Here is a 27,605-nt window from a genome sequence, read left to right as displayed (position 1 = left end):
AGGAGAAAGGAGGGGGGGGGGGAAAAGGGGGAGAGTCAGGTTGCCCGCGGGGAGGATACAGAGGCCTTCGTCGGGAGGGCCATGTGGGGCCCGAAGAGGATAGCGAGAATCCAGGCGGCCCTTGATGGGAGACCTCCTTGTCGGCGGTGCGGAGATCGGTGCCGGTGTAGTCGTACCAGTGCCAGGGGACGGGACGCGTGGGGACCTATGCGACTAGGCGGCGGCTGCTGGAGGTCGACCCGGAAGAGGAACGCTGCGGTGCCGTGAGGGCGGTTCTGCCTGGAGTTGGCGGTGACCGGAGGGCGTCGGCCTCGCCCCGAGGCGGTGGGCGCTTGTGGGCGTATCTGGATCGGCGCTGATGATGACCGGGTGCCCGCGAGTTAGCGACAGGTGGCTGCGCCGTGCAGGAGAGCGGTGCCGGGACTGGCGGCGGGGAGGGGGGTGGGGCGTCGCAAGGCTGGAAGCGCTGCACCTCGTGGATCGGTGGCCGCAGGATCGCGACCTGCTCATGTGCCTGGATCTTGAGGCGGTCGGCGCAGGTCGGAATCGGTCGGCCAGGGACGGTGGCCGCTCATAGGGTTGTGGCTGGCGCCTTAGAAAGGCACAAGCCCGACCGGCGGCGTGCCGGGGGTTTGGGGCAGCCGCAGGCTGCGTCAAGAATCAGGTCCGCGTGCGCGACTGAGGAAAGTCTGCAGGGTGGAGCGGAGGTATCCAGGCTCTAGCCTCTCTCCGCCAGATCTTGGGCGGGGGCTGGGAGGGAGTCGGAGCTCAGACGGACCGTCCCCGGGCCGGAGTCACGAAAAGCCGCTTGCACATGCCAGCACGGCCGGGGCGGCAGTGGTGGCTCGCTGACGGCGCCGCTATAGACCGGGGTTGAGGACCGTAGAGGGGCCTCTTTCGGCGGGGAGCGTCGGTGGCCGGAGAAGGTCCGGCGCAGGTGCGTCTTCGCGGTGCGGAGGGTGCCTGGTGCGGAGCCTGCGCTCAAGGTGTGCCCTGGAGGGCGGGTAGGAGGTGAAGTGGCCCCGGCTTCCATAAGGAGTGTCCTGAGGGCGCTGGTCTGCTATTGCTCCATTTTGTTCGGGGACGCCCCGCACCGGGAAAAGCACTGTCCCACATCCCATGGCGCGCGCCTCCCTAGCTGAGATGTGGGGATTTGTATGCCTGTCACGGCCACGGGGGTTTTCACAGCGAAGCTGCCTCCACTTGTGACAGAGAAGCCGATGCCGCACGCAGCAGGGTGCGTCGTGGGATGCACTGGTGGGTGGCCTCGCTTCTTACAAGTGGAGCAGCGGGCCTTGAACGCGCGGCGAACCAGGGCATCAGCCCGGGCGCCAGGGTGCGGGCATGGAAAGGGCCAGAGCCCTACCCGATACGCAAGTATAACTATATAAGACAACTATAACCTAATCTAGACTGCTAACTACACTACGTATGCTAAGTAACTATGACTAACTAACTACGAACCAGGGAACAATTGACAAGAGAAGCTAGGGATTGGAGGTCAGCTATGCTTGCGCTCGGCACAGTTCGGCATACGAGCCGACAGCGGCGGTAAGAAGGAACTGAGGAGGCGGGCGGGCGGCAGGGTATTATCACACCGGCCCGCCATAGCGGCGCCACTCTAGGGGGCGACCTGCCAGCCCGCTTGAGTTGCTAGGGTAAAAGTTTCCGACAAACGTGCACGCGCGGCGCGTACACCTACTGGAATGGATATGAGCAAGCACTCGAAGAAGAACTCCAAAATTTCAAGACTGGCTCTTCAGTCTTAGATCAGTCACAAACTCTTCTTTGGTTTCATCATCTTTTTGTACTATTTATAAATATCTCTCTCTGAAGTTTCATTTTTATGGGGAGTGCAGTACTCCTCAAATGTCTGTACTAGTTTCATGGTTGGCCTCCTCAGCCTGAGTTAACTGAAATCTATTATACACTTCGAGTGCATCAGAACCAGCTATTGCAAGCATCGTATGCACTGAGCAATCACCCCCACACAGTACCAGGAGCAGAGTTGAAGCTCTCTGGAAATGTAAAAGACAATTCAAGAAGGTTTAAACAGCACTTCACTCTGTATGTGCAGAGGTAAGTGCCAGCTGTTTTCCTTTTTGCTGGGCTAAAAGTTATAAGGCGGATGATATTACCACTACCCTTCTCCTCTTCTAGACAGTTAGTGCCAAGTTCTCAACATGAGCGGGGTGTTGGCCAGTGGCACTGACTGGGCAGCAGCTTTCACAGTCATCACTCTTGAGGATGGAACCAAAAAGTCCAAACATTGGAGCCAAGCTTCTAGCACTTGAGAGGTAGGGCTGCAGGACAAGAAAAAAGCATCAGGGCAAAGTGCAAGATAATGCTTGGGAGAAACAGAATCTGAAAACACATACGCTACATCAGAGGAAGAAGACTGAGAGAAGTCCAGTGTTCATATAGCTGAGAAATTAGATGGAAGTTTACAAATGACATGATTTAAAAAAAGAAAATGCAGTTTCAGGTTGCAAGTGCAAAGGCATTTCACTAATCAGGGCAGTATTAGTCTTTTTCTATATGGCTCTGATGGGACCACAACTGGAGTACTATATTCAATTCTGATCAGGCTTACCAGCCGAAATACAGACAAATGGAAATAATTTAAAGAAGAGTAACAAAAAATATCAGGAGGATGAAGGACTGATTTAAGATGCAAGATAGAAAGAGCTAACGATGTATAAGCTTGGCTAAAAGATGACGAATGGAGGGACATGGCAATGTGCTATAGCACTCTTGGAAGGCTGAAATCACTAAGGACGGGGAGGAATTATTTAGAGTGGAACACAGTGCTGTAATGAGGAGTAATGCAGTGCAAGCAAAAAGAAATGTTAGCATGAGCATCAGGAAAAACCTCCTGACAGTGAGATGTAGCGTGTGGAACAGTCTGCCAATGGAGGTCATAGAAGCCTTCAGACTTTTAAAACTGGCTAAAAGATATTGCACAGGAACTCCTGTTCTGTCAGGAAAATAGACTGAATTATCTAATAGGTTTTTCTAGTCTCAAACTTCTCTGATTCCAGAATACATTCAAATGAAATATAGAATTAATGTGCCCCTCTGCCCCCTGCAAATTTCGATCACTTCTTCCATCCAGTGCCCTACTGAATCCACTATGAATGTGTGCTGTTGAAATCATCTCTTGCTTTTACTGATGAGATTTCTCTACAATAAACTCTCTTCTCCTATTGCAAACAGAAAAAAATACATTTACGAAGTGCAGGAGGTGATGATTGTATTTAAAGACAGCACTACAATACTATGCACGGTGGGACTGAAATACCCACAACACGCATCTCTCGTCCAAGTGCAATAACCACATATGCATGTTCACGATAACTGGTGAACTGTGCAGACTATTCTTTGCAATTTAGTTGGAATGTGGACACTTTCTTGTTGTTTCTATGAAGTCTTAAATACAATTTGGTATTAGCTTCATAGTGGTATGTGAAGAGCCTAATCCTACTGTCATGATTTCCTGATACGAGGCAAGAAATTACAGATAATATTACTCAAGAGAAATGAGATTTCCTTATAATTAATTTGGACTTCTGACTCTTTCTTCTAACTGAAGTATAAAATCACTTGGGTATGAAGAATCATTGGTAGGTCACCTACTCCATCCCCCATTGCAATAGGAGTGATTTAATTGGCCATGACAAAGACTAGTTGAGCCTTGAATGTCTTCTGGGGGTGGGGGTGGATGAAGATTCCTCAGTCTTTTTAGCAGCTTGTGCCGTTACTAAATCGTTGTTACATTTGTAGTTATTTGCAATATTTGGCCTAATATTACTAACTTCCCACAAGAACTACTACTTTTTCAGTTCTAGTTTGACTAATGAGTAACTAATGAGTCATTTTTTAATAACATTCTTTTATGTATTTGTAGTTTTATATGACCTCTCAATTGTTGTCTTTAGCCAAAATATGGCCAGCTCTCAGTATCCTTTTCTTGGAGTCTTGTTTTCAAACACTGCAATTTTTCTGCTGCCTCCTGAACCTTCTCTAATGGATTTGTTTTTTAAAATGTGCAGCGTGGTGTGGAATACATAACTCCAATTAGAACCTAAATAAGGCTGAGCAGAGAGACCAAATCATCAGTGAGGTTTCTAGCTGCAATTCAATGTGAGTGCAAGAAGGCCATTTGCCTATAGCAGGGAGCAAAACCCTGTACTAACTGAGCAAAAATTGCATTATAATACACATTATAGGGATATCCCAAGAGAGAAAATCAGGCCTCCCCAATCCCATGAATATCATTAAGTTAACAGAACTGGTTGGGTATAGCAAGAGAGTGTGGCTAGGCTTTTGCTAGATTTCTCTGCTGACTGCATTTCTTGTGGTTCACCAAGGAACAAACAGTGTTATCTGGGAGATCAAGGACTTCATTTGGTTTGATAGTTCTAATGCAGTGATCACTGGTATTCTTCACACATTTTGTGTATGTACTCACAATATGTATCTTTCAAAATCTCCGGCCTTAACATGCTGTCACAGGCTACAAAGACACAGAAAGGAATGTTAATGGTGACGTCTACTTCTATAGGCTTAGCATTCAATTCTGGTATACTAGCAGAATTGAATTGAGAGAGTCCTATAAGCTATTACTTCTGTGCCCACAGTCAGTGGGACAGTCCAGCAAAACACACCAGAAAGAAAAGCACAACATGTGAGGGCTGGTTACCAGTATAATAAAACCATTAAACACAAAACGTGGGATTTTCAAAAGTGCTCATTATTAGCCTAGCTTTTGTCCCATTGAAATCAATGTGAGTTTTACCACTGACTTTGGAGAAAAACATTTTAAAACAAAGAAGGTGTGCTGTAGATATCTCCTTAGATTTAGCAGAGCTTAATCAACTCCTGCCCACTTTGTGACATATCAAGGGGACAGGGAGAACTGTGTGTTGTCCATGCCTGAGGAGACGACTCTTTAGGGATGGGTTGCTGACACAGCTTGCATGAAGGATACACTCAACAAGGGGCTGGTTCCTTTCTTGGCAATCTTTTCAACTATAAAGATTCAGCCTTCATAAAACAAACTGAAGTGTCGCTGTTCTGTTAATCCTGCTTTGCAGAAAAGCATAAACTCACCCATCAATGAAAATTGTGCCCCAATTTAAATGTTAGTGTTTTTAAACAAAGGAAATTAAATGCACGAAAGAATGCTCATATAACATGAAAGTAAAAATCACACCAAAAATGCTACTGTAATATGAAGGTTAACACACAAAATATCAGGAGGTACAAAAAAGAAAAGCTTCTCAAAGAAACACTGACTCACACATTTTGCACAAATACAGTGTTATCAAATGACTAGTTAGGATTTTAAGGCCTGATATACAGCCAGGCCACAGCCCAACCTCTCAATTTTTGTGGGTGCAATTTCTGCATCCTCAAATAACACTGGCTGTAGAAGCAGAACTTGGACATCTAAATATCTGCAACAGTAAATGAAAACAAACAGTTAGATGGCCAAATGTTACCATTTGCCATGGCTGCAATTATTTACAAGTGCAATTCTGTGCCTGCAAATTTAGAGGCTGTTGCTGAAAATCAAGCCCTACATGTAAACTTTATATGAAATGTGTGCAATGAGGGTGAATATATTACTATGAGAACCTGAATTTTTTCCATCTTTTGAAACTGTGTTTTAAATTTTTAACCTTCACATGATGTTAACATGTTTTGTATATAATATTTATTAATTCTTAAAAAGTACTTAATACACAGATTTCTGTAAAAAAAATTTATTGTCCATATAAAAGTGCCAAAATATCCACCAACACTGTAATCTAGTTCAATAACCAGCTTAATCTAGTAATCAAAATTGAAAGCATCTTTATTCACATTTTTAAAATCAAATTTCTGTCACATATTTCCACAGTAACCCGAGTCCCTAGAAAGTGGGAAATTTGCATTCCGGTTGGCTGTTGTAGTCCATATGTCCAAGTTCATATAGGCACGGAATGGGTTAAACCTTGGATAATATTCCTGCTTACACATAACTGCCTGGTTCTCAACATGAGCTGAGTGTTGAGTGGTGGCACTGACTGGGCAGCAGCTTTCATAGACATCATTCTGAGGTGCCCAGATGGAACCAAAAAGTCCAGACATTGGAGACAAGCTTCTGGCACTTGAGAGGTAGGGCTGTAGGACAAGAAAAAAGCATCAGGACAAAGTGCAAGCCAATATGTTGGGGGAAACAGAAACTGAAAACAATTACGCTACATCGGAGGAAGAAGCCTGGGGAGCAGAACTGCTGAGAGAAACCTAGGGATCATATAGCCAGGAAATTATAAACAGGAGTTTACAAATGACATGGTTGCAAAAACAAGGCCAATGCAGTTTTGGGTCGCATATGCAAAAGCATTTCACAAAGCAGGGGAGTATTAGCCTTCTTCCATATGGCTCTGATGTGACCACAACTGGAGTACTACGTCCAGTTGCGATCAGGCTTACCAGCAAAAATACAGACAAATGGAGAAACTCTGTTACTCTCATTTAAATTATCACGGGGATGAAGGACTGATTTAAAAGACAAGACAGAAAGAGCAAGAGATGTATAAGCTTGGCTAAGAGATGACTAATGGAGGGACCTGGTAACATGCTATAGCACTACTGGAAGAACAGAGCATGCTGCTATGAGAGTAATGGGATGCAAGTAAAGAGAAATTTTAGAATGAATATCAGGAAAAACCTCTTGTATTAGCCTGTGGAACAGTCTGTCAAAGGAGGTCACAGAAGCCTTAGGACTTTTAAAACCAGCTAAAACACTAAGAAATGTATTGTAGGGGAAAATCCCATTCTGTCAGGAAAATAGACTGAATTATCTAATAGGTTTTTCTAGTCTCAAACGTCTGTGATTCCAGAATACATTCAAATAAAAATATAGAATTAATGTCCCTCTCTGCCCCCTGTAAATTTCTATCACTTCTTCCATCCAGTGCCCTAATGAATCCACTATGAATGTGTGCTGTTGAAATCATCTCTTGCTTTTACTGATGAGATTTGTCTGTTAAACTCTCTTTTCCTATTGTAAACACACAAAATACATTTTCAAAGTGTAAGATTTTCATCCTAGTGCAGGAGAAGGTGATTAAATCTAAAGACAACTCTACAATACATTGCACTGTGGGACTGAAATAAACTTGTCCTATCCCTTCCTGTTCATCTGCTACACTTTTCTCTTTGGAGACAAGCACAAGGGGCCAAAGTGAGTGCTCAGAGACTCATGCACAAATCCAGCTGAAGTCAGTTTGAGTTGCATGTATACATCACAGAGTAAACTGTGGACGTTACCAAGAGCATCAGGGCTGTGTATGCCACTCTACAATTTCTGATTTCCCTTTTGTGTTTATAACTTTAGAATTGTTTTCATTGTCAGCACTTCTTGCTCCTATCCTCCACTAAAGCTGTGGTTTTTGGGGTTTTTTTTGAGGGAGGGATGGAAGGAGGAACAGAGGGAAAGGGGTAAACAGATTACTCAAATCCAACATGCACGTTTCCATTTTCAAGGGTCTCAATACAATGTTCAAGTAAAATGACCCAAAAGAAACTTAGCCAAATATTGGTGACATACTATGGATAGTGCTAACAAAATCAACATCAAAGGCCACAACCTACTGGAAAGAAAAGAGGAGAGACTGAAATGTAAAGGTATCTGGCAGGCACTTCAGAGGAGTACATTAGGCCAACACGTAGTGACCGGAATACTCACTGAAGAGTTGACATAACTGGCTGGTTCCCAGGTAGGCGTCATGTTGGGTGGAGCGCTCCAGGTAGGCTGACAATTGTGATCAATGTAGGCAGTATTTTGCACTTCTGCAGTACATGGGAAGCCATTGGGGTAATTCATGTTTTCTGCAGTTGAGGAGAGATGGAGAACAAAATTAAGCTTTTTGCATTATAAATTATATTAAACGTTCTGCAGGCGGAGCTGAACTGTCCCATCATGAGAGACATTAGAACTGCTAGCCGGCTTTCACCAATCCAAGGTGACTTCCTCGCAATACAGCAATCACCTCTTTGTAATATTTACATATTTCCATGCATCTTTCAAACCTACAATGTAAACAGGATTATCGTTTCTTATTAGCTACTACTGGGGCAATTAGTCAATTGTTAGCAAGGGAAATGGGTAAAGGCTACATAAAACCTTTTCTCTCTGGATTGCTGGAGCTTGAAATCCTCCATTAGCCACAAAACAGGTAGAGAATAGACAACATTAAGGCAAAGCTTCCCCATCCTTCTCTGCCCACATGCCTCAGTCCTAAACTCCAAGAGACTACGGCAATTCAAAATCCTGTGCTCTTGTAACGTCATCTTTAAATATAGCCTAGCTAGTAGTGCAGTATTCCAGGTAACTGTGAACATGCTTATTTTGCAAAATAAGTCACATCCTGGAGGAAAAATAGGCCACAAGAGACGTTATGTTGAACATGCTAGTATACTGAGCTCTGTCACAGGTGCACAATCTGTTGGGATTTCTATTTTGAGAAACTTGGTCTTTGCATAGCACTTTTAAGTTGCCTTGTTATTTCTCATATGCACACACAACACAATACTGTATAGTACTTGGTGTCAAAAATTTAAACTTGAGTAAATGACAACTTTTCAAAAGTTTATAAACAAATACTTTTCAGGCTTTCTATTCATAGATTTTTTTCAGCTCCCTTGTTCTCCATCAATGAGTACTGACATAGTTGAGGTTTGAGATTTGTGAGTGGGTGCAGAGAAGGAATGTTAAAAAGAGCAGTCTGGGCGTGATAACTCTGCTGGAGTTAATGTAGTCACACGAGTAGAAAACTGATTTAAGTGAAATCAAAATCAGGCCTCTAGGAAGCTCTGCAAACCAGGTTTTGGGTGAGTGGGTCAAAACTCATTCGAGTTGTTCAGTCAGGAATTTAACTAAGGGTGTCTGAAAAACCTCATTCTAGAGAGGAGTGAGGACCATGTGGTTAGGGCACTAGAAGAGGAATCCGGAGACCTGGGTTGTGTTCCACATCTGCCACAGATTAAATTATTTAACTCCTTTGTGCCTTAGTTCCCTAACTGGAAAACAGACATAACTGCACTTTCCTTCTCCCATCCTTTGTCTGTCTTGTCCACTTAGATCATAAGTTCTTTGGGGTATTCAGCACCTCACACAATGGGCACCTCATATTACCTGGGGGCCTCTAGACACTACTGTAATATACATACGTGATAACAACTAATTTCTCCTGATTTATTTTACCCTAATTAAAAAAATTAGCACGCTCAGCTCTCTAACAGTCTAGTGCTACTAGTTTTAAAAGAAAAAATGATATTAATTACCTTGCTTTTCAAAAGAGGAGAGAAAAGAACATGCTTAGTGATATTCTAAGTTTAGCAGCACTCTTACCTTCTGGAAAAGCACTGTATTCATTCATCTCTAATGGGCAATACATGTTGGGAAACTGGCTATCATAAGTTGCATTCCAATCAATTAAGCTATTACAAATGACAAAATCAAATGACAAAAATCAAAATACTGCACAGGGTTTATGAAAATAGTTTAAAAACACTTTAAGATACTGTAAAACTATTAGATGACAATTGACTGAAATAAGTGATTGCACTTCACACATGCTAATTACATAATAGTACAAAACAGTTATCAGCAATGGTGTGTTAAAATTAGGCTCATTCTTATACTGAGTGGGGGTGTGGAACAATTTTTATAGTGAGGGGGCTGAAAGCCATTGAACCAAACTGTAAACCCAGTATATGATGCAAACAAGTTCAAGTCATGGGGTGCAGCACCCCCTGCCTCCCTAGTTCCAGCACTTCTGATACTGAGCATTTTTTTAAATCTTTTCTCCATGAGGCGGAAGAAGAGACTAGTGGCTAAAGTACAGGACTGGCAGGAAGGTTATCTGAGTTCTGTTTCTGGATATGCCACAAACTTCCTGTATTACTTAAGCAAGTACAAACCTTCTGGGATTCAGTTTCCCCATCTCTCTCTCAAAAAAAGGAATTATAGTATGTTCCTACCACATAAGCTTCTTAGGAGGGAACTATGGCCACTAGGAGTTACCTGCAGACGCTCAGGTAAACAAAGCATCTCATGGCCCGCCAGGGGCTTACCCTGAACAAGCTGCAAACCAAGTTTGGGAACCCCTGGTCTACAGTAAGAGTCTTGCTTACTAGTTCTTAACATGCAAACATACCATGGAAACTGTTTAAATGGCACATGCTTAAGAATCATTGCATGATAAGCTCAGATACATTCATGCTGTTAAGGCTGTAGGCTCAAAAACATGATATCAAAAAATAAAGCAAAAAATAACTTGCCTATTGTGAACAGAAGGGGTTTCCTGGATCATGCATGGTACGTTATTCTCAAGGTTATAGTTTAAGCTATTTGTCAAACAGACTGGTTGAGCAGACCACAAATCTCCTGTAGGATAAAGACCTAGAAAGGCAAAGAGATCTTGATTGAAGTGTATGAAATGCAACAGTGCAGAAATGAGGGATCCACCAAATCTTAGTACTATGGTGACATCTGATTCTCAGATCCACAGTAAAAAGGTTGTATGTAAGAGAGATAATCCAGCCAGAAAGATCGCTTTATAGTTTTCCCAAAGGACAGTACCTTATCCCTCCCTCTTATATTACTACTTGAAACCAAAAAGAATGGCTGTCAATATAAAAAGAAACCTCACTAAAAGATTTCAAGACAGACTAATTGTCAGGGCCAGATCCTACAGCTGATATAACTGACCCGATGGAGCTAGGCCAATTTATACCAGCTGAGGATCTGTCCCCTAAGAGTGTATATGTCACGGGACGAAAATTCCTAGGGAAGAACTTATTGACAAATGTTTACGTTTGATGTAACTTGCTGTGCAGATGAAAGCAAAATCAGACACTTTTCAATTGGTTTAAAAAAAAAAAGATTGAAGCAGATTCTGAAATTCAACGTAACAAAAGCAAAGATTCTCACAGAAAGTACATGTGATGTTGGAATGACATCAGTGATGAGACCTGGTACTTGTACCTTTCATCATGGGAGGATGAACTAAACGAAAATGACTGTTTTCACAGCCAAATTTGAATACTGATTACATGTTTGTGTATTAAAACACTTCCTCAGGAAGAAGCTCTAGTTTTGAACAGAAGAGCTCGTGCTGCTAGAGCAGTCGTCCCCAACCTTTTTGTGGCCAGTAGCACATTCATGTTTTCAGAAGAGTGTGGTGGGTGCCAACAATTACTCACATACAGGGCTGGCTCCAGGCACCAGTGGAGCAAGCATGTGCCTGGGACAGCACATGCTACGGGGCAGCATTCCGTCCATTCTGCAGAGTGGCAGTGTTTTTTTTGTTTTGTTTTTTGGGGGTGGAGGGGGGTGGCGCCAGTTCTGGACAGTGCAGAGAGAAGCCAGGAGGACAGAGAACACTGGCACCCATAGCCTGCAGTCCCCAGCACCTGGCGGGCCCTGTGCCTGCCGGGGACAGAGAACACCAGCGCCCGCAGCCTGCAGCCCTGGAGTTCTCTGCTCCCAGCAGACGCGGGGCCGGGGGTGGGGCTTCTTGAAGCCAGAGAGAAACTGCGGCCCTGTGCCTGCCAGTGACCGAGAACACCAGAGCCCGCAGCCTGCAGCCCCGGAGTTCTCTGTCCCCAGCAGCTGCGGGGCCGCAGCTTCTCTCCCCTACTGGCCACTAGGTGGGAGCACATAAATGCCCGGGTGGGTGCCATGGCACCCACGGGCACCACTGTGCTAGAGCCATTAAAAAGAGGAATAAACTATAAGTGCACATACTTTTTAAAGGAAAAAAGACATGGAAAAAACAAGAGAGAGCAGGCTTCAGATTTCCTCTTGGATCCACAATTCTGTTCTACAATCTCTAATTTATCCCGTAATCTTTTACGCCACAATTTATTAATCCCACCAAACAAATGAACATTATTTCCATTTGAAATGCAGATAAACGAAAACAACCACATATTTAAGATCCCAGAACATCACATTGTTCATCGTCCATTTTGGAGGGAGTGGAATAAGGTCAAAAAGGGCTGAAAACGTTTTCCTCAATCATGACTGAGGAAATTAGGAGAGAAATATCTGATGGCATTAACTGTGTCGCAACTTCACTTAAGACATCAGTTCTTTTGACCTCTCAATCATGCTGGTGCTGTTTAAATGTTACTCTGCAGTCAGGGTGCTTAGCCTGTGCAAAGCAAGACAACTGTCAGGAAAGAATACTGGAAGTGTGAAATGACACCAGAATCCTGCCTTTTTTCACTGAGAAGACCATAAACAAAGTCTAGGTTATAACGAAGACTAGTGATAGCAAAGAAAGTCTTCTCTGAGTCTTTTTAGTTGTCAGGAAGTTTAAAAAAAGAGCCAAGTCCTCAGCAATGTAGCTCAAACACAGCAGTCTGACAGTAAAGCCCTTGTGGGTTTACATGTAAACGTACTTAAGACACATTACATGTGGTACTTATGTGTACTACTGTACAAACATTAGCACCAAATCTGTTGTTGAAAAAGCAACTAACCTTTATTTTTGTCAGGATCTGCAGTTATGTCAGTGAAGTTGGTACATACGGTTTCTGGATACTGGGGGACAGTACTTATGTCTCTGCTGAATGAAGACAAAGGACTTTTTAAAATTTTGGATTATCAACATTAAAAATTCCCTAGTCATTCTTCTCCTAGAAAAGAAAATTCAAGGAGTTTTATAGGGTTTTTTCATGTTGAAAATTTTCTGATGGATGTGTCTAGAATGGAAGCTACTAAACGGAGCGATGGAACAATAAATAATAGATGATACTGTAGGGAGCATGGAAATGGTGGCCCTTTGCTCCACAAATTAAGCTTTTCCTTTGCCTATTCTCCTTACTCTGAGCTATCGCATACCTCACAATCTCAGCATTTTAGTGCTTATTATATGTGGAAAACAAAATACTAATTATCTTAACTCTTTATTATCCATATTTCAGATGATATGAGACTCATATAGGAGCCAAATTTCATTTATCAAACATTCTAAACATGTGAAGGTTTCAGATGTCCCCCAGGCAATTCAGATAATCACTTTACTTTAAAATAATATAGATAACATATTCCATATTTTAATGTAAGTGTATTCACATAGTTCACATACATCTAATTTAACCGGAACACAGACTGTACTGAGACTAAATGAGATCATGGTTCATAGATTCAGACTGAGATTAAGTTTGTTTGGGATGAGCTTTTATCTATCAGCGATTGCTAAACGTAAGAGGTCCACCCATATCTTTAAAACCAATAGGTCAGCCTTCCATATACTGTACTACAGAAATTTACTTCTCAGAATAATGTCACCTGCAGAAGTTAAGAGGAAGAAAAAGCTCTGCTCACTGACAGCCCAAATCTTCTTTTCAGGTGTGACCTCTCTACCATCTGTGACATTTTGGACTGTATCTCTCTTCCTGCAAATATCAGAGATGGTTCCCAATTTGTTGTTGGAGTAACAGGCTTTTGACCATGGCCCTCATGCCCTTACACCAGATGAGTATTTCCAAAGCTGCACTGAAATACTCTGTTATCAGTAACCTCATGGAAAATATGTAATTGACTCTAGTAGCTGAATCCCACTTGTCTCAAACTGGGAGTGAGCTGAAGATCCAGGTAACTGAAACTTTAGATGCTGGACGTATTATAGTAAGGGGGAGGATATGTCAGAGAAAGAAAAGGAATAATTTTTTAGTTGTCTCAGGACAGCATGATTCTCATAAAAAGAACCCCATCAACTTAAAAGTGACATATTTGTCTGACCTTTCCTTACCTAAAAATTAGCAGAGAAAACTACTAGAAAGGGAAGATAATACAGAAAAAATAACTTCCTTATTTTTTCTTATGTATCCCATATTTCCGTTGCATAATAAGCAAGGTTTCCCTATCATTTGTGTAGGTTTTTTCATAGAGCTACAGGGAAGAGAGAAACATTTTCAACATTAGGAAAACGTGACTGTACTACCTCAAAAATCAGCAGTGAGAATCACAGGCAGGTGTAGGACCTGAAACTGTTTTTAATTCATTTTTAAAAAAACTAACAATATTTCAAGTTGATGGAGTTTCTTTAATATTTACTGGGGTAGACTTAACAAAAATTTACCTGGTATTGCAGATGTTATGAGACAGATTTAAAGTGATGGGAGTTTCAGTTGGAAAATCATTTTGTGAAATATTCTCCCCTAAATAAAACAATGATTGTAAATCAAAAAAGATTCTGAAAACAGAAACATACACAATACACTTACCAATGGTGTGTATGAACTTATTTCTCAGTGTGGAATGTCAGTACCATTACAGAATGTATTTATCAAATATGCTTATTCATAAACCCTTCTGAAATCTATACAGTTGTCATATATTATATCCGGTCTCAATCTGGAGACCATGATCCCTTCTTTATGGCTAGCTAAGAGGAGGGCCCAGACATTTTTTTTTTCTGTTGCAATATGGACCCAGAGTTTGGAAAAAGATTGAGAACCACTGTTCTACCAGAAGAGTAAGTTCTTCTGTAGCGTCAGACTTTATGAAAAGAAAATACATCTATCTTTTTCTTTTGTGTAGTGTTCACCTTAAAAATTTTTACTACTAACATTTATAATGTTAATTATTCATTCCTACTTACTATCCAAATGACTCTGTGTTTGAAAAGAGTTACACTACATTATGAATATATAGGGTTGGCAACTTTCTAATCACACAAAACTGAACATCTTTGCCCTGCCCCGCCCCTTCTCCAAGGCCCTGCCCCTGCTCACTCCGTCCCTGCTCCCTCCATTGCTCCCTTTCCCCCCACCCTCACTCACTTGCTCATTTTCACTGGGCTGGTTCAGGGGGTTGGAGCGTGGGAGGTTGTGTGGGCTCCAGGGTGGGGCCAGAAATGCGGGGTTCAGGATATGGAAGGGGAGTCCAGGCTGGGACAGAGGGTTGGTGTGTAGGGGAGGGAGGAGTGAGGGCTCCAGCTGGGGATGCAGGCTTTGGTTTGGGTCTGGGGATGAGAGGTTTTGGGTGCAGGGGGGTACTCTGGGCTGGACAGGGGGTTGGAATGCAGGATAGGGTGCGCGCTCCGGGAGGGAGTTTGGGTGTGTACTGGGGCTCACACCTGGGGCTGACCATAGCTGCCTGGGTCCCTGTTCAACCAGGTGTTCTGATAAAAAAAAAAAAAAAAAAAAAAAGTCTGGCAACCCTATGAATACATAGAAAATTATTCCAGAGACATTCCATTTCATTAGGTCAGAGGCGCAGCTAATTTTTCCTGACTCTGAAGCCAGGTTTGTTGATAGTTTTTTGGTCAGACACTAAATTACATTTATATTCTTCAAAGTAGCATTTAGAAACATGAAACCAATTTTTCCATGTGACTAGAGAACATTCAATATAAACTACTTTAAATTCTGTTCATTACTAATGCTGCTGCAAGCTACCTTTAATAATACTATTGGTACTAAGGATTTTCACTATTCTTTTTAATATGGCACAGCAATGGAGCATAATTGTGCCTTTTGGTGTTTGTGATGTGCTTTGGGCTTATTACCATATACAAGTGCACGATTCTGGGGTAGTTTCTGTAATTTTTTGAGCTGTCCATCTGCGCACTTTCTTAATTACCCACAAATAAAGATTCTTTTTACTTTTGCCACTTAAAAGAAGTAGGTCATATATATTACAGCACATAACACATACATTGTTCCACGTGTAACAATAATCTGAAGGTAAGGACTGAATTAAAATGTGGGCAGAGTTAGTAGCTCTCAGTTCTGCAGTCTTCCCAAAAGTGACTAATTGTACAGCTTCCTTAATTTCTGGTGTGGTACTTTTTCAGTTCACTTTCTTATCCGCATTTTCTCTTTCCTCTTTTGCTTTTACTGTTGATGGCTCTTTTTCTCTACTTTCTCCGGTGCTTTTACTCTCATACGTTTTAGGTCACATTTGGATTTTTATTACTCCTGCCTAAACTATAGTCTATGAAGCACTTGCAGGTAATCTATGTAGAAGGAGCTGGTCATATGCTGTATACTATTCTCCCAGTTTCAGGCTGCTTATACAAGGGCCCAAGCCCTTCAAATGAAGAAGGGCTGAGAGATCTGTAGAAGCGTCTAGAAACAAAAAGAGTGGGAAGGAGGGATTGGCAGACAAGTTGCCTCTACTAGGGGCTGCTGCTAAAGAGGAGGAGGGGAAACAGGAGCTGTCTTCAGAAATCAGAGCCACCAGTGAGATGGAGCTTCCAGATAGAGAGGAATGTCTGGGGGAGAAGAGAATGAAGTGGCTAGGAGGCAGGGGGACAGGAGGACACAGCATTAGGGTGCACAGAAGGCTGTTCAGGGAAAAAAGGGGTGGAGTGGGGTTGAAAAGAGAGTGTACACGAGCAAGCAAACAGACAGGAGAAGAAATGAAAAGCAAAGGAGACAATGCGATTACACATTTCAGAAGGGATCCAACTCTTCAGTGTCAGCAACTTCAGTACATTCCTAATAATACTCCCCCATGTGGAAACAGGTAGTTGCCAGGGGTTGTTACCTGGGGAAGAGGTCCACAGGGCAATCTCTATGAAGACACTGCAGTGCTATGAAAAAATTTGTGCCTGTGCATAAAACAGTAGTAGGCTTGGCCATACCTACATCAAAAGGCCACTTTGTTCCCTCTCTAGTTTACCTTCTCCTTCTTTTACTCCTACCTCAGTTTTCATTTAAGAAGTGTTTCTCTCCTACACCCTCCTTCCTCTACACAGAGCCCTAAGCATAATGGCTGGAGCCCTTTCATTCCAACTCACCCTTCCCCTAATCCCCCCAGGACAAGGTCACCAGTGTCTGGCAATATCAGACACTTTTAACATAATCCTGTGATGCTCTTGTTGTATCATTTTGTTTCAAGTCTCAGGGACTTTTCTTAGCAGGGAACCAAATCACACTATGTGGTGGAATACAAAATTCCACAGCTAGGTCTGAACTGTGGCTTCAACATGACACTTCCACCCACCAGCAAACCTCCCAACGAGAAAACAGCTACATCAAGAGAGAAAATCTGTGAATGTTATTTTCATCTTTCCTTACTCACTTATGGTAATTAGAACTTCTATAGCAACTCTGTCTGCAGGCACCAACCCCGTAGATCCCACTGGCTGCAGTTCCTGGCCAATGGGAGCTACGGGGATGCCACCTAGCAGCTGAGCGAGGGGGGATGTTACCAATTCCGGGGAGCCCCCCAGGTAAGTGCCACCCAGAGCCTGCCTCAACCCTTCCCATGCCCCAATTCCCTGCCCCCAACCCCCCCCCACCCCCCACACACCCAAACTCTGCTGCGGGGAGGTGTAGGGGGGAGACTGCCCCAGCAGCGACCGGTACGACTCAGGCAGGGCTGTCTGAGCTCCCCCAGAGCCAGGTGCACTGGCCACTGGAGAAGTCATGAAAAGTCACAGAATCCCTGACTTCCATGACCTCTGTGACAAACTTGCAGCCTTAATGATAATATATTGACAATTTTGTTAAGTTACTTTCAATCACTGGATTATAATATGTACAAAATACTACTATATTTCAACTGGGCATCTTGAAGTGCCTTGATAACACAATCGAATGAATCCTAATAACACTCCTGAAGGTATAACAGGCAAGTGTCATTAGACATATTTTACAGAGGGAAAAATGGAGGCCCACGCTGGCCAACATCACACAGTGAATCAGTGGCAAAGCTAGGAAGAGGATGAGAGTGCTGACGCCCAGTTCCTTGCTCTAATAACTAAAGGACACTGCCTCTCTACGTTAGGACCCAATTGAACTAAATACTACAGATTAGACTGCAAAAGGGTCACATCAATTTGGAAAGGTTCAGACATGCTGACAAGTTACTTCTTAACAGTATAGTCTTCTAGGCTCAAAACTAGGCTTTCCCTCCCAAATGTGATACCACGTTTCTCCAGCCTTTCCTGGTATTTTTAAATGTATCTGAAGCATTTATGAAAACCTTACTTTGCCACCTATCTAGAGGACTAACCACAGTAGGAAAATGAGTATCATATTGCTGATCAGGCAGAAAGTAAGTTTTTCTAAATCTAGAATGACAACAAGAGGACAGAGGAAAGATGTTCACATGATTATTGAACATGGAAACAAAAATATATCCAGGGTTTATAAGAAATTACTAGTGTACCTTGCCAGAATGGGGAAAATACAAATATATTTTGAAAAGTCATGTTTTACACTAAACCCAAATGTACAACAGACCTGTCTATTACAGAAGAGAAACAGGCAGTTACCTAGAGAAAACAGCATGAACTTTCGTGTCCCAACAAAAGTAGCTTAATAAAAGGTATTTTGTGATCTGATGTGAAAATTCAGTGTTCAATGACTTTCAAAGACAGACTATTACCCTTTGTATAATGTAACGGTTTTGTGCTTGTTCATGAGCTTTAATTAAAACACAATAATACTGACTGGTTCACTGCCTGTACGAGTTCTTGGTTTGCCAGGTGTATTTCCTTCTTTCCACATTTCTAAGCAGCAGCACACCTGCAAACTTGAATTTGCTTTATGCTCAAGGATCCCCACACTAGAATTACTGCCCATGCCACAGGGATCTATCACTCAAAACAGGTCAAAGAAAGCACAGAGTTGGGTATAGTATCATGGCAACCTGAGTCACTAATATATTCACCCTAAGATATTCTTGCAAAATGATTACATGTTTTAGACACATTTATAAGTAGGAGACCATTTTTCCCCATGAAGGAGCACAAAAGGCCTACAAACTAACTGGAGGCAACTAGATGCCTTGACTAGAATATTGGGGAGCACTTAATGAATTTTGAGGTTTTCTAATGTTTACAAGGAATTTTCTAATGCAAGAAAGATCTCAGTTACTTCAGAGTGTGCACAGGTCAGATACTGGAGTCCTGGCTCATTTATAACCTACAATATTATAACGGTTATGGAACAACAAATACAGCAATTCTGCATCTTGGAGTCTTAACTCCAATGTTTGTTTTCAGATTTCCTGAATAAACCTGGTGAACCATGAATGGATGAATACAAAACCCCTTTGTGTTATATATACACACACGATGTACATTGTTTTCTACAGGGTGTACACTTTCAAAACTGAATACCAGCTTTAAAAAAGTAGCTGGAAAAGAGATTTAGCAACTGGTAAAATACTTTCTGGTCCCTCAGTCTGTAGAATGCTACCATGAAGACTCGATTCTATTAAACTGCGGTATCTGGGCACACTGCATAAGCTACACACACTCTCCTTGTAACTAAGGGTTCTATCGACTCAAACTATCCAAAAATAAGACCTAAACTCGGCATGTACTTGTGCGTATTCTATTTCCAACACTTACTTGATGGAAGAAAATGCCGGGTAGTAATCATGGGTTTTTTATCTCCATCGGAGCTGCTTGTGCTACTCCAGCTGCCCCAGCTACCACGACTGGCACGTACACTTCCTGAAGAACTTCCACAGTCCGAGCTTGAATCAGAGCAAAATTTTTCCAAACAATTCTTCTTAGACCTTTGATAAAAACTTTCTGAAGAAAGTTGAAAAAAAGAAAAGAAAAGAGAGAAGATTACATTTAAACTCAAAATTAAATTATGCTTTTTTTTTTAAATGTGTTGTTATATTAATCCTTTAAACCTACTGAGCAGAAACAGGAAGTATTATTTACAGATAGCGTCACTGGCATGTATGGCATTGTATAGGCATACAAGATGACAAAATCCCTACCCTAGAGGAGCTTATCATCTAAGTTACACCTATAACACAATGAGAAGTGGTAACAAACCATGGCCTACAGGGGCTGAGACAGGAGTAAGAAATGGGAAGTGCATACTGCTCCTTAAGCAGCACAAATGTTATTGTAAACAGATACCTTACATAAAGACCCTAAGAACATGCACATTAAACCTAATAAATAACCCAACAGTGAACTACGGACTTTCCCCTCCTCCTCATCTCATCAAGAATAAGAACCACCACTATATAAACTCATTTATCTGCCTAACACACTCCCTTCTCAAAAGCTGGGGAAAACAGATAGATCTGCGGAAAGGTGAACAGGCCCTGCATCTGTGGACCAAGGCAGGAAACAAGGTTCAAAGTTGATGGTTATTCACTGAAAATGCCCTACCTATATCCCACCTGAAGCTATTCTGGGGGCTGTCACTTTAACTGATCTCACACAAGGAGACAGTTGATAGGTAGGCATGTCCCAAACAGTTTAATGCAGTGTTGTTCCCAGGATATCAGAGACAAGGTGGGTGAGGTAATATCTTTTATTGGACCAACTTCTGTTGGTGAGAGAGAAATGCTTTCGAGCTTCCACAGGGCTCTCTTTAGAAGCTGATTCAATAAAAGATAACACCTCACCCACCTTCTCCCCCAAAGAGTTTAAGGCATTATAGCTTCATGCTCTGACATGTCTTCTTACGTTGGCTAGGGCGCATTATGGATGAAATGCATTCAGCCCCTCAGAGAAGGCATACTTTTTGGTATTTCTTGGCATCTCAGAAATCATGTTGACTGGCTCCCAGAGAAGCTACATATAGCTCTCATTGGCTAGGACGGTCATATTAAGGGGCCCATGAAAGCAAGGGAAATAAAAGTCCCCAAGGGAAGTAATCAAAATATTGTGGTGTCAAAAAACTATACATTACCTTTTCCCAATGCAATCCCAATAATGATTACATACCTGTTTCTCCCCGTGTAGACAAGCTCCCAACCTTTTGGTCTGTTTTACAAGTTTCCCTTATGCCAATGTTAGTTCTTAGTTTAGGCCTTTCAAATTCCTTGCACATACGCTTCAACTCATTCTGTTCAGGAACCCTGAAATCATCACAAACCAACTGTGTTTACATTTTAACTATCAGTTTCCCCCTTCCAATTACTAAACATTTTATTACCAACTCTGTCAAGCCAAGATCTTGAGCTGGGAACAGCCTCAAAACTCTTGCTCCTCAGGCTGGCTGGGACTGTGAGTGAGACAAAGGTGACAGATACCTTCAGAGCTCACACAGGATAGTGCGGATGCAAGAATTGGCCGTATGTTTCCAACAACTTGGGAGTTCACCAGAACCACCACGTGCTTCTTTACAAATATTGTCACACCTTTCTGTTACTGCCCCCTACCTGTGAAGCACAAAGTGATTCACAAAGCCATTACCCTCTCCTCCAAGTTGTTCCTCAAAACACACTTCTCCTCTGATGCCTACAAGAAAGTATAGGTTGGGGGACAGTCTGGGATACTGAAGTATTGTCACTCTTTTTTAAAATATAAAAATTGTATATCTTCCAAACAATCTCTCAAATTCTATACATTGGTTGCCTTCCTAGACTCCAAGCTTGCAATCAAATCCATTGAAATCAAAGTACCGTATATACTCATTCATAAGCTAAATATTTTTGGTAAAAAAGTGATGCATCAAAAAGAGTGGGGGTCGGCTTATAAACTGGTCCACACAAAAATTTGATTATTTTAAACTCTATGGAATCATTGAATTGAATATCTAATACACTGTCATTTTGCTTACCTGGAGCATCTGCAAGCATGGAGCCTCTCAGCTACCTGTGGCGCAGTACGCCATTCCCAGCCAATGGGTGTGCCACTTTCGGCAGCTACCATTGGCAAGGACCTAGATTTCCAGAGAACCCTGAACCTGATTTGGGCTCCTGACACTAACCCAATAAATAATCATCATCATCATCAAAATAATAAGCAGAAGAAAACCCACTGATTCAGGAAATATTAATCTCTTCAATTCTTAGCTAGTAGGAGCCAACATTTCTTGATCTAATACATTATCAGTCAGATCCATGTTAAGAGAAGCCCAAAGCCAATCAGGTGGCAGGGTAAATGTAGAATAGAAACACTTAAAAATGTTTATCTTTAGCTTTATGTATTTCAGGACTAATTTGGCTAATACTGGAAATGACACAAATTTGAGTTACTATTTCTGTGGAGAGTAGATGGCCACATTTTAATGCCTAGAAAGCAATGATTGTTGAGAGGTACATAAATGAACCAGTAAGAGAAATAACACTAGACAAACATTTCCCTTCCATTTCTGTCTGTCTTATCTACACAGACTCTGATCCTGTGCTGAATTCTATGTATTGTGAGTAGACTGTGTTATGCAGGATTATCACAATGGTCCCTTGTGTTCTGACTTTACAATCGGTTTATCTAGTTACACTACTTAGAGTCTGTTAAAGTCAATATAAATCTTTTCAGGATTGTGGCCTTAAATCTAAGCTGTTTGGGGGAGACACTTTCTTTAATTGTACATTTGTACATTGCCTTGCACAATGGGGCCCTGATTCCAGATGGCATCTTTAGAGTTACTGTAATACAAATAATTTAATAATGATAAACAACAACATAAAATAATAGGAAAAGCTTACAATTAATTGACTCTTAGAAGTTACTGAAGTAAACTTATAAAAAATTTTTTAAAAATATTTCTCAGGATCTTTTCATATTCCTGCCTAATATTCCGATCTAACATTGCTTTAACTTAACATAATACTTGGCTACAAGCCACCAAGAAGTCATTTAGTCAGAATGTCCCAGGTATCCCAGACTTCTTCTTTCAAACTTTAATTTTCAAATCACTATACTTCATTGGGGAAATGCTGGCTTCTTTATATATAAAAAAAACTTCTCTTCCTCTTTATACTATATTAGAAGATAAAATTGCTTCAAACTATTAAGAGACAATCTGATTCCCATGAAGTTGGAATCATTTCAAAAGATTTTTGTTTGCTGCAGACAAGACATACTGGATTTTATCCACTCGGAACAGAGTGGAAAGGAAACTAACCACCTGAGTTTTAAAGCAGGTAAATTTTCAGTTTATAAGGAAAAGCAATTAAATATTGACCAGAATGTAAATTGAAACCCTCACGTTTCTCTATGGCTTCTTAGTTTAAAGTCTGTCTACACAGGACATATGTTCACAAAAGTGCAGGTGTAACATATTTTGCAATTATAAAATTAGCATTACTTTATCTGTTATCAGGAATATAGGTTTCTGGATGTTTTGTTCCTTTAATCTGAAGTCCTCAGCATGAAACATTTTACAGCTGAAGAATAAATCAAAGAATTAAAGTAGTGACTTCCCCATGAAAATCCTCTCATTCTCTGCAATTGAATCCTAAACGTGGCCCCAATTCTGCAGCGAGATCCATCCAGATGACCCTTTGCAACCATGACAGGTCCCATTGAAATCAACAGGACTCCTTACAGATTGCTTTGCAGAACAGGGTGTGTACATACACACACATATTTGTGTATGTACATGGACACGTGGGCACACACCCATTTTCCTGTGCAATATAGTACAGTACATATTAATATGACAGTTTTAGCCCTAAATTATATTATATCATACAATAACCTTCGTACTGTATTATACAAAACCTAAAGAGAGACTAAAAACGCAGAAATGAAAGCATTTCCAGTTTCAACATAGTGTAATAAAACACGTGATTGTCCGAGGATGCAGCACACACCTTGGAGATAATATATTAATATTCTTTTTCTTGTTTTTTCTGGATGTTCTATTTCTATTCCAACTTATATTTGATAAATTGCCTTCTCTTTTCTCCTGAGATCTCTTCTTCCTGTAAGCCTCTTCTTGCTGAAAAGGTAAAAACATGAACTAGTGTGATAACATGTCTATTATCAATGAAGTAATCTTGGTAAATTCATGTCAGTGGTTTTATCTAGGCAAAGTACATTCACAAAATGACTCTTTTAGACTTACTGAAAGATTTAGTGCCACTTTCCAAGATCACCACTTAATCTATCTACCCAAGCTTCAGACCTACATATCACCTGTAAATGTTGAGAGAGAAAAGTTTCTGAATCCCCAATGTGCTAGCATTTTCCCCCTTTCCTTCCCTGCCCCTGAGCAAAGTTGGGAGTGCAGAGGACGAATGGTATATACAATTCTTAATGGACTAAAAACTAGAAACATCTGCCTGATTTGTGATCAGCTTGTGGGAGAGTTCAGCAGCAATAAATTCTCTCTTCCCTCACCTATTGGTGGTGTCCCCTCTGTTTATCTGAAATACTACTGAAGAAATAATGGGGATAAGTAAAACAGAAAATATTAGTATATTTAAATTTTAATTTATATTGGACTTAAAACAAAATAGACCACCACCAGAAACACATGAAGAGCCGCAGAACATGGCCAAAAGCCACTTATAACTGCATTAACATTTTCTCAAAACAAGAGTAGGATCCAGCAAATGTTTTCAATATGTGCTCCGGAAGTACAACATGTAATTTATTATTAAAGCTTTTCATGAAGGCATTAGATAGAGCAGGGGGCAGAATCAGAAAGGTTCTATCAGTGAATTTAGGAAGCCACTTAAACCCTCTGTAATGTAAATACAATAGTTGTAAAGCTCTTGAAATCTTTGAACAGAAGATACTATCTTGCAGGTTTCTGGTTATTATTACTATTTAGCAATTTGTGTAAATGAATTCATCCTTTGTCATGCTCAAATTCAGTTTCTGGCACAGAGATTCGAGTCATAGGTTCCAAGGCCAAAAGGTAACATTGGGATCATCTAGTTGGACCTCGTGTATGACAGGCCATAGAACTTCCCCAAAATAACCAAAGTGAAAGGGGGAAGGACGATCCTTGTTTGCAAAATAGCTCTCTAACAAGGGTTGGAGGAGGGAGCTCCGCACGACACTACTGACGCTGACACTTGGTGTTAGATTTAAATCAGACTGTGTGAGTGTGTGTTTGTGCCTGCACTAATGTTAACTGCATGGAAACAAAATGTGTTTGTGATATAGCCCACATTACATATAAAGCCTACTTGTGAACTCCATCAATACATTTGTTATCATTTTATAATCCAATTTTAATACATAAAACTAGGACACAGAGTATCACAATCTGGGGGTTCTACTCATTCATCAGATGATCAGTAAGTGATTTTAGGATTTATTCTTTACAGAATGTCTGTCTCTCTCTTTTATTTTAGGCATTTTAAATATGAAATGGAGAAGGATCATTTAATACAAACCTCAACTGAAGCAAGTTCCTGTTTTCCACAGCATGGTGTATCCTCCTTAGGTCCTTTACTAATCTTTTTCTCAGTGGAAGGCTTTGTGTTAATATGCTTTTTCAAAGTCTCACAGTTTTCTGTTTCATTCCTGAGAGGCACTTGCTGGTTATTCCCTGGAGTGAAACAATACAAAGAGTGTAACTTTGGGAAGACCACGAGGCTCCCATTCCCTTCCCCGGTCACTCCACCTTGGCCAACATTTTCAAACTTGGATGCTTTACAAAACACTATGATTATCAATCATTTTTGTTTTGCTGCTTATCCCCCCCCCCTCCCCAAAGAAAAACAAAAGTCCAAAAGTTAACACTGCTGTGTAACACTTCTAAAACCAGGTGCAAGAGGAAGTTTTATATATAGCAGTACTAATATACACTTCCCCTATATACCCACCCTGTTATAATCACCCTACATCAGTTGGTTCTTTAGTCTCTATGTGCAGTTAGGACCACACTGGGGGCACACTCAGCTAAAACTCTCAACCAGGCTCTTATCTTACATCTCAACTGCTACACCATCCTTTTCTCTGGCTTTAATAAATGCAATCTAGCCCCATTCATATTTATTCAGAATGCTGCTGCAAACATCATTCTCTTAGTCCTCTTTTTACATCCCTCCACTGGCTCCCCTTTCTCTATCACATCAAACATAAACTACTTGTTTTACTTTCAAGGCTCTTCATGGCCTATCCCCACCCTATCTACTATCTCTCATTCACCATTGAGATGTCAGCTTCCACTGCCCATTGCCCCATCAGGCCAGCCTCCATAGACAATCTGTTTACATTTTCAAACAAGCACATTGGTGCTTTCTCCGTTACTGCCTCTCCCCACAAACACCCACAAAGCTAACATCTTGTCTACATGGGGAGTTACTCTGGAAAGGCTATGGTTGATTAGCTCCATTTGTGGATGCTCTTATTCTAGAATGAGAATGCCTTATTCCAAACAAACTTAATCCACTTCTAACATGGATTAAGATAGTTCAGAACAATGCACGCTCGTTCTGGAATAAGAGCGTCCACACATGGAGTTAATCTGAAATAGTAAAACTGCTCTAAATGCACATTCTGCCTTATTCCAGATTAATTTTCATATGTAGACAAGCAATTATTCACTATCTTCCTTCAAAAGCCTCCTTAAAACTCCCTCTGCTGTGATGCCTACAAAAAACTTGTCCATGGTTAGGCTGCTAGTGGGCTGAGATCACAGCCCATCATGCTGCCAATGTTGCCACTGCTTCCTTACGCTCCCCTATTTGTTGTTATCCGTATGTTGAACCATATGTAGACTGGACGCTTTTTGAGACAGAGATCGTCTTTTGTTCTGTGTCTGTACAGCAGCTAGCAGAATGGGATTCTGGGTCATGACTGGGGTTCCTAGGTGATATGGCAATACAAATAGCAAATAATAAAAACAATAGCTACAAAGATGGACTTGGGCAAGGATTTTTGGTTGTGGAACTCTAACCTAGAAGTCAGCCAAGTTTCTCCCACTGGCCGCTTTTAGGTAACTTAAGGTTCATTTATTCTGACCTATTATCAGGATGGTTGGATCTTTTATTTTTAATTTTAACATTCCGCACTGATATTATTGTACAACATTTAATTGCATTATAAATGCACTGAATTCTTCAGATGCAAAATATTAAGCAATACGGACATTTGAGATTACCCTGCAACCTAATGACAAGGCTTTCAGCTGTGCTGCGCATGGCACACATAAGGAACAGGAGTACTAAGGTCATGACTATACCACAGATCAAACCGCAGTGCTGATCTATGGTGGGAAGGGTACGCCTGTCCCAATCTCATTCTTCAGTGCTCCTTATTAGCCAGTTTATTAGCAGTGCCTGCAGCCTTTGAGGAATTAACCCTCCCTCTTTTGTGAATGGCAACATCACAGTGGCAGGGGAATGGATGAACATGGTGGGGATAGGGAAGAGTGAAGAACCATCACAAAACAAAGCAATGAACAAGATCAGAGACTGGAGCTAAAAAAACATGTTACTAGTCTTCTAAAAAATGTGTCACTGCTTTCCAAGATATAACACATGGAGTAAATTGTTTCCTGAAGATTTCCTGGTGCCACAAATATTCTCTATAATAAACTGTTATGCATGTTTCATATTGGTATGATTCAGATTTAATTTATAGTCCCAAACCATCTACAAATTAAACCACAGAACTTTAGACAGCCAACAAACCCAGAAAACGTCAGGAGTCAAGAAACAATTGAAACAAAGCTTGTTTGTTTCATTGTTTGCTCATTTTCTTAAAAATTTGATAATTAAGCAATCATGAGAACTCTGGAATCATAAAACAAGGTTACTCACCTTTGTAACTGTTGTTCTTCGAGATGTGTTGCTCATATCCATTCCAGTTAGGTGTGTGCGCGCCGCGTGCACAGCCGTCGGAGAAACTTTTACCCTAGCAACACTCAGCGGGTCGGCTGGGCGCCCCCTGGAGTGGCGCCACCATGGCGCC

General features: G+C 41.4%; 1 protein-coding gene across 3 annotated transcripts in view; it reads right to left on the bottom strand.

Moving 5' to 3' along the window:
- Nucleotides 1–5,752: 5,752 nt before the first annotated feature.
- Nucleotides 5,753–27,605, bottom strand: part of TMEM131L (transmembrane 131 like) — a 127,855-nt gene continuing 106,002 nt past the window's right edge. For 2 of the 3 annotated variants that reach the window (XM_032793500.2, XM_032793501.2), the window contains exons 26-35: nucleotides 25,082–25,236; nucleotides 23,546–23,673; nucleotides 20,727–20,860; nucleotides 19,380–19,565; nucleotides 14,148–14,226; nucleotides 12,544–12,629; nucleotides 10,336–10,456; nucleotides 9,404–9,492; nucleotides 7,739–7,881; nucleotides 5,753–6,168 (exon numbers count right to left, since the gene is read on the bottom strand). In XM_032793500.2, the coding sequence (XP_032649391.1) occupies nucleotides 5,890–6,168; nucleotides 7,739–7,881; nucleotides 9,404–9,492; nucleotides 10,336–10,456; nucleotides 12,544–12,629; nucleotides 14,148–14,226; nucleotides 19,380–19,565; nucleotides 20,727–20,860; nucleotides 23,546–23,673; nucleotides 25,082–25,236 (1,400 nt within the window). In that variant the 3' untranslated portion in view covers nucleotides 5,753–5,889. The remainder of the gene's footprint in view (nucleotides 6,169–7,738; nucleotides 7,882–9,403; nucleotides 9,493–10,335; nucleotides 10,457–12,543; nucleotides 12,630–14,147; nucleotides 14,227–19,379; nucleotides 19,566–20,726; nucleotides 20,861–23,545; nucleotides 23,674–25,081; nucleotides 25,237–27,605) is intronic. The other variant, XM_032793502.2, reaches the window with a different exon arrangement.

Source organism: Chelonoidis abingdonii, chromosome 5, assembly GCF_003597395.2.
Source record: "Chelonoidis abingdonii isolate Lonesome George chromosome 5, CheloAbing_2.0, whole genome shotgun sequence".
Taxonomy (NCBI): Eukaryota; Metazoa; Chordata; order Testudines; family Testudinidae; genus Chelonoidis; species Chelonoidis abingdonii.
Note: the sequence above shows the minus strand (reverse complement) of the source record. Positions and strands in the feature narration are given on the sequence as shown.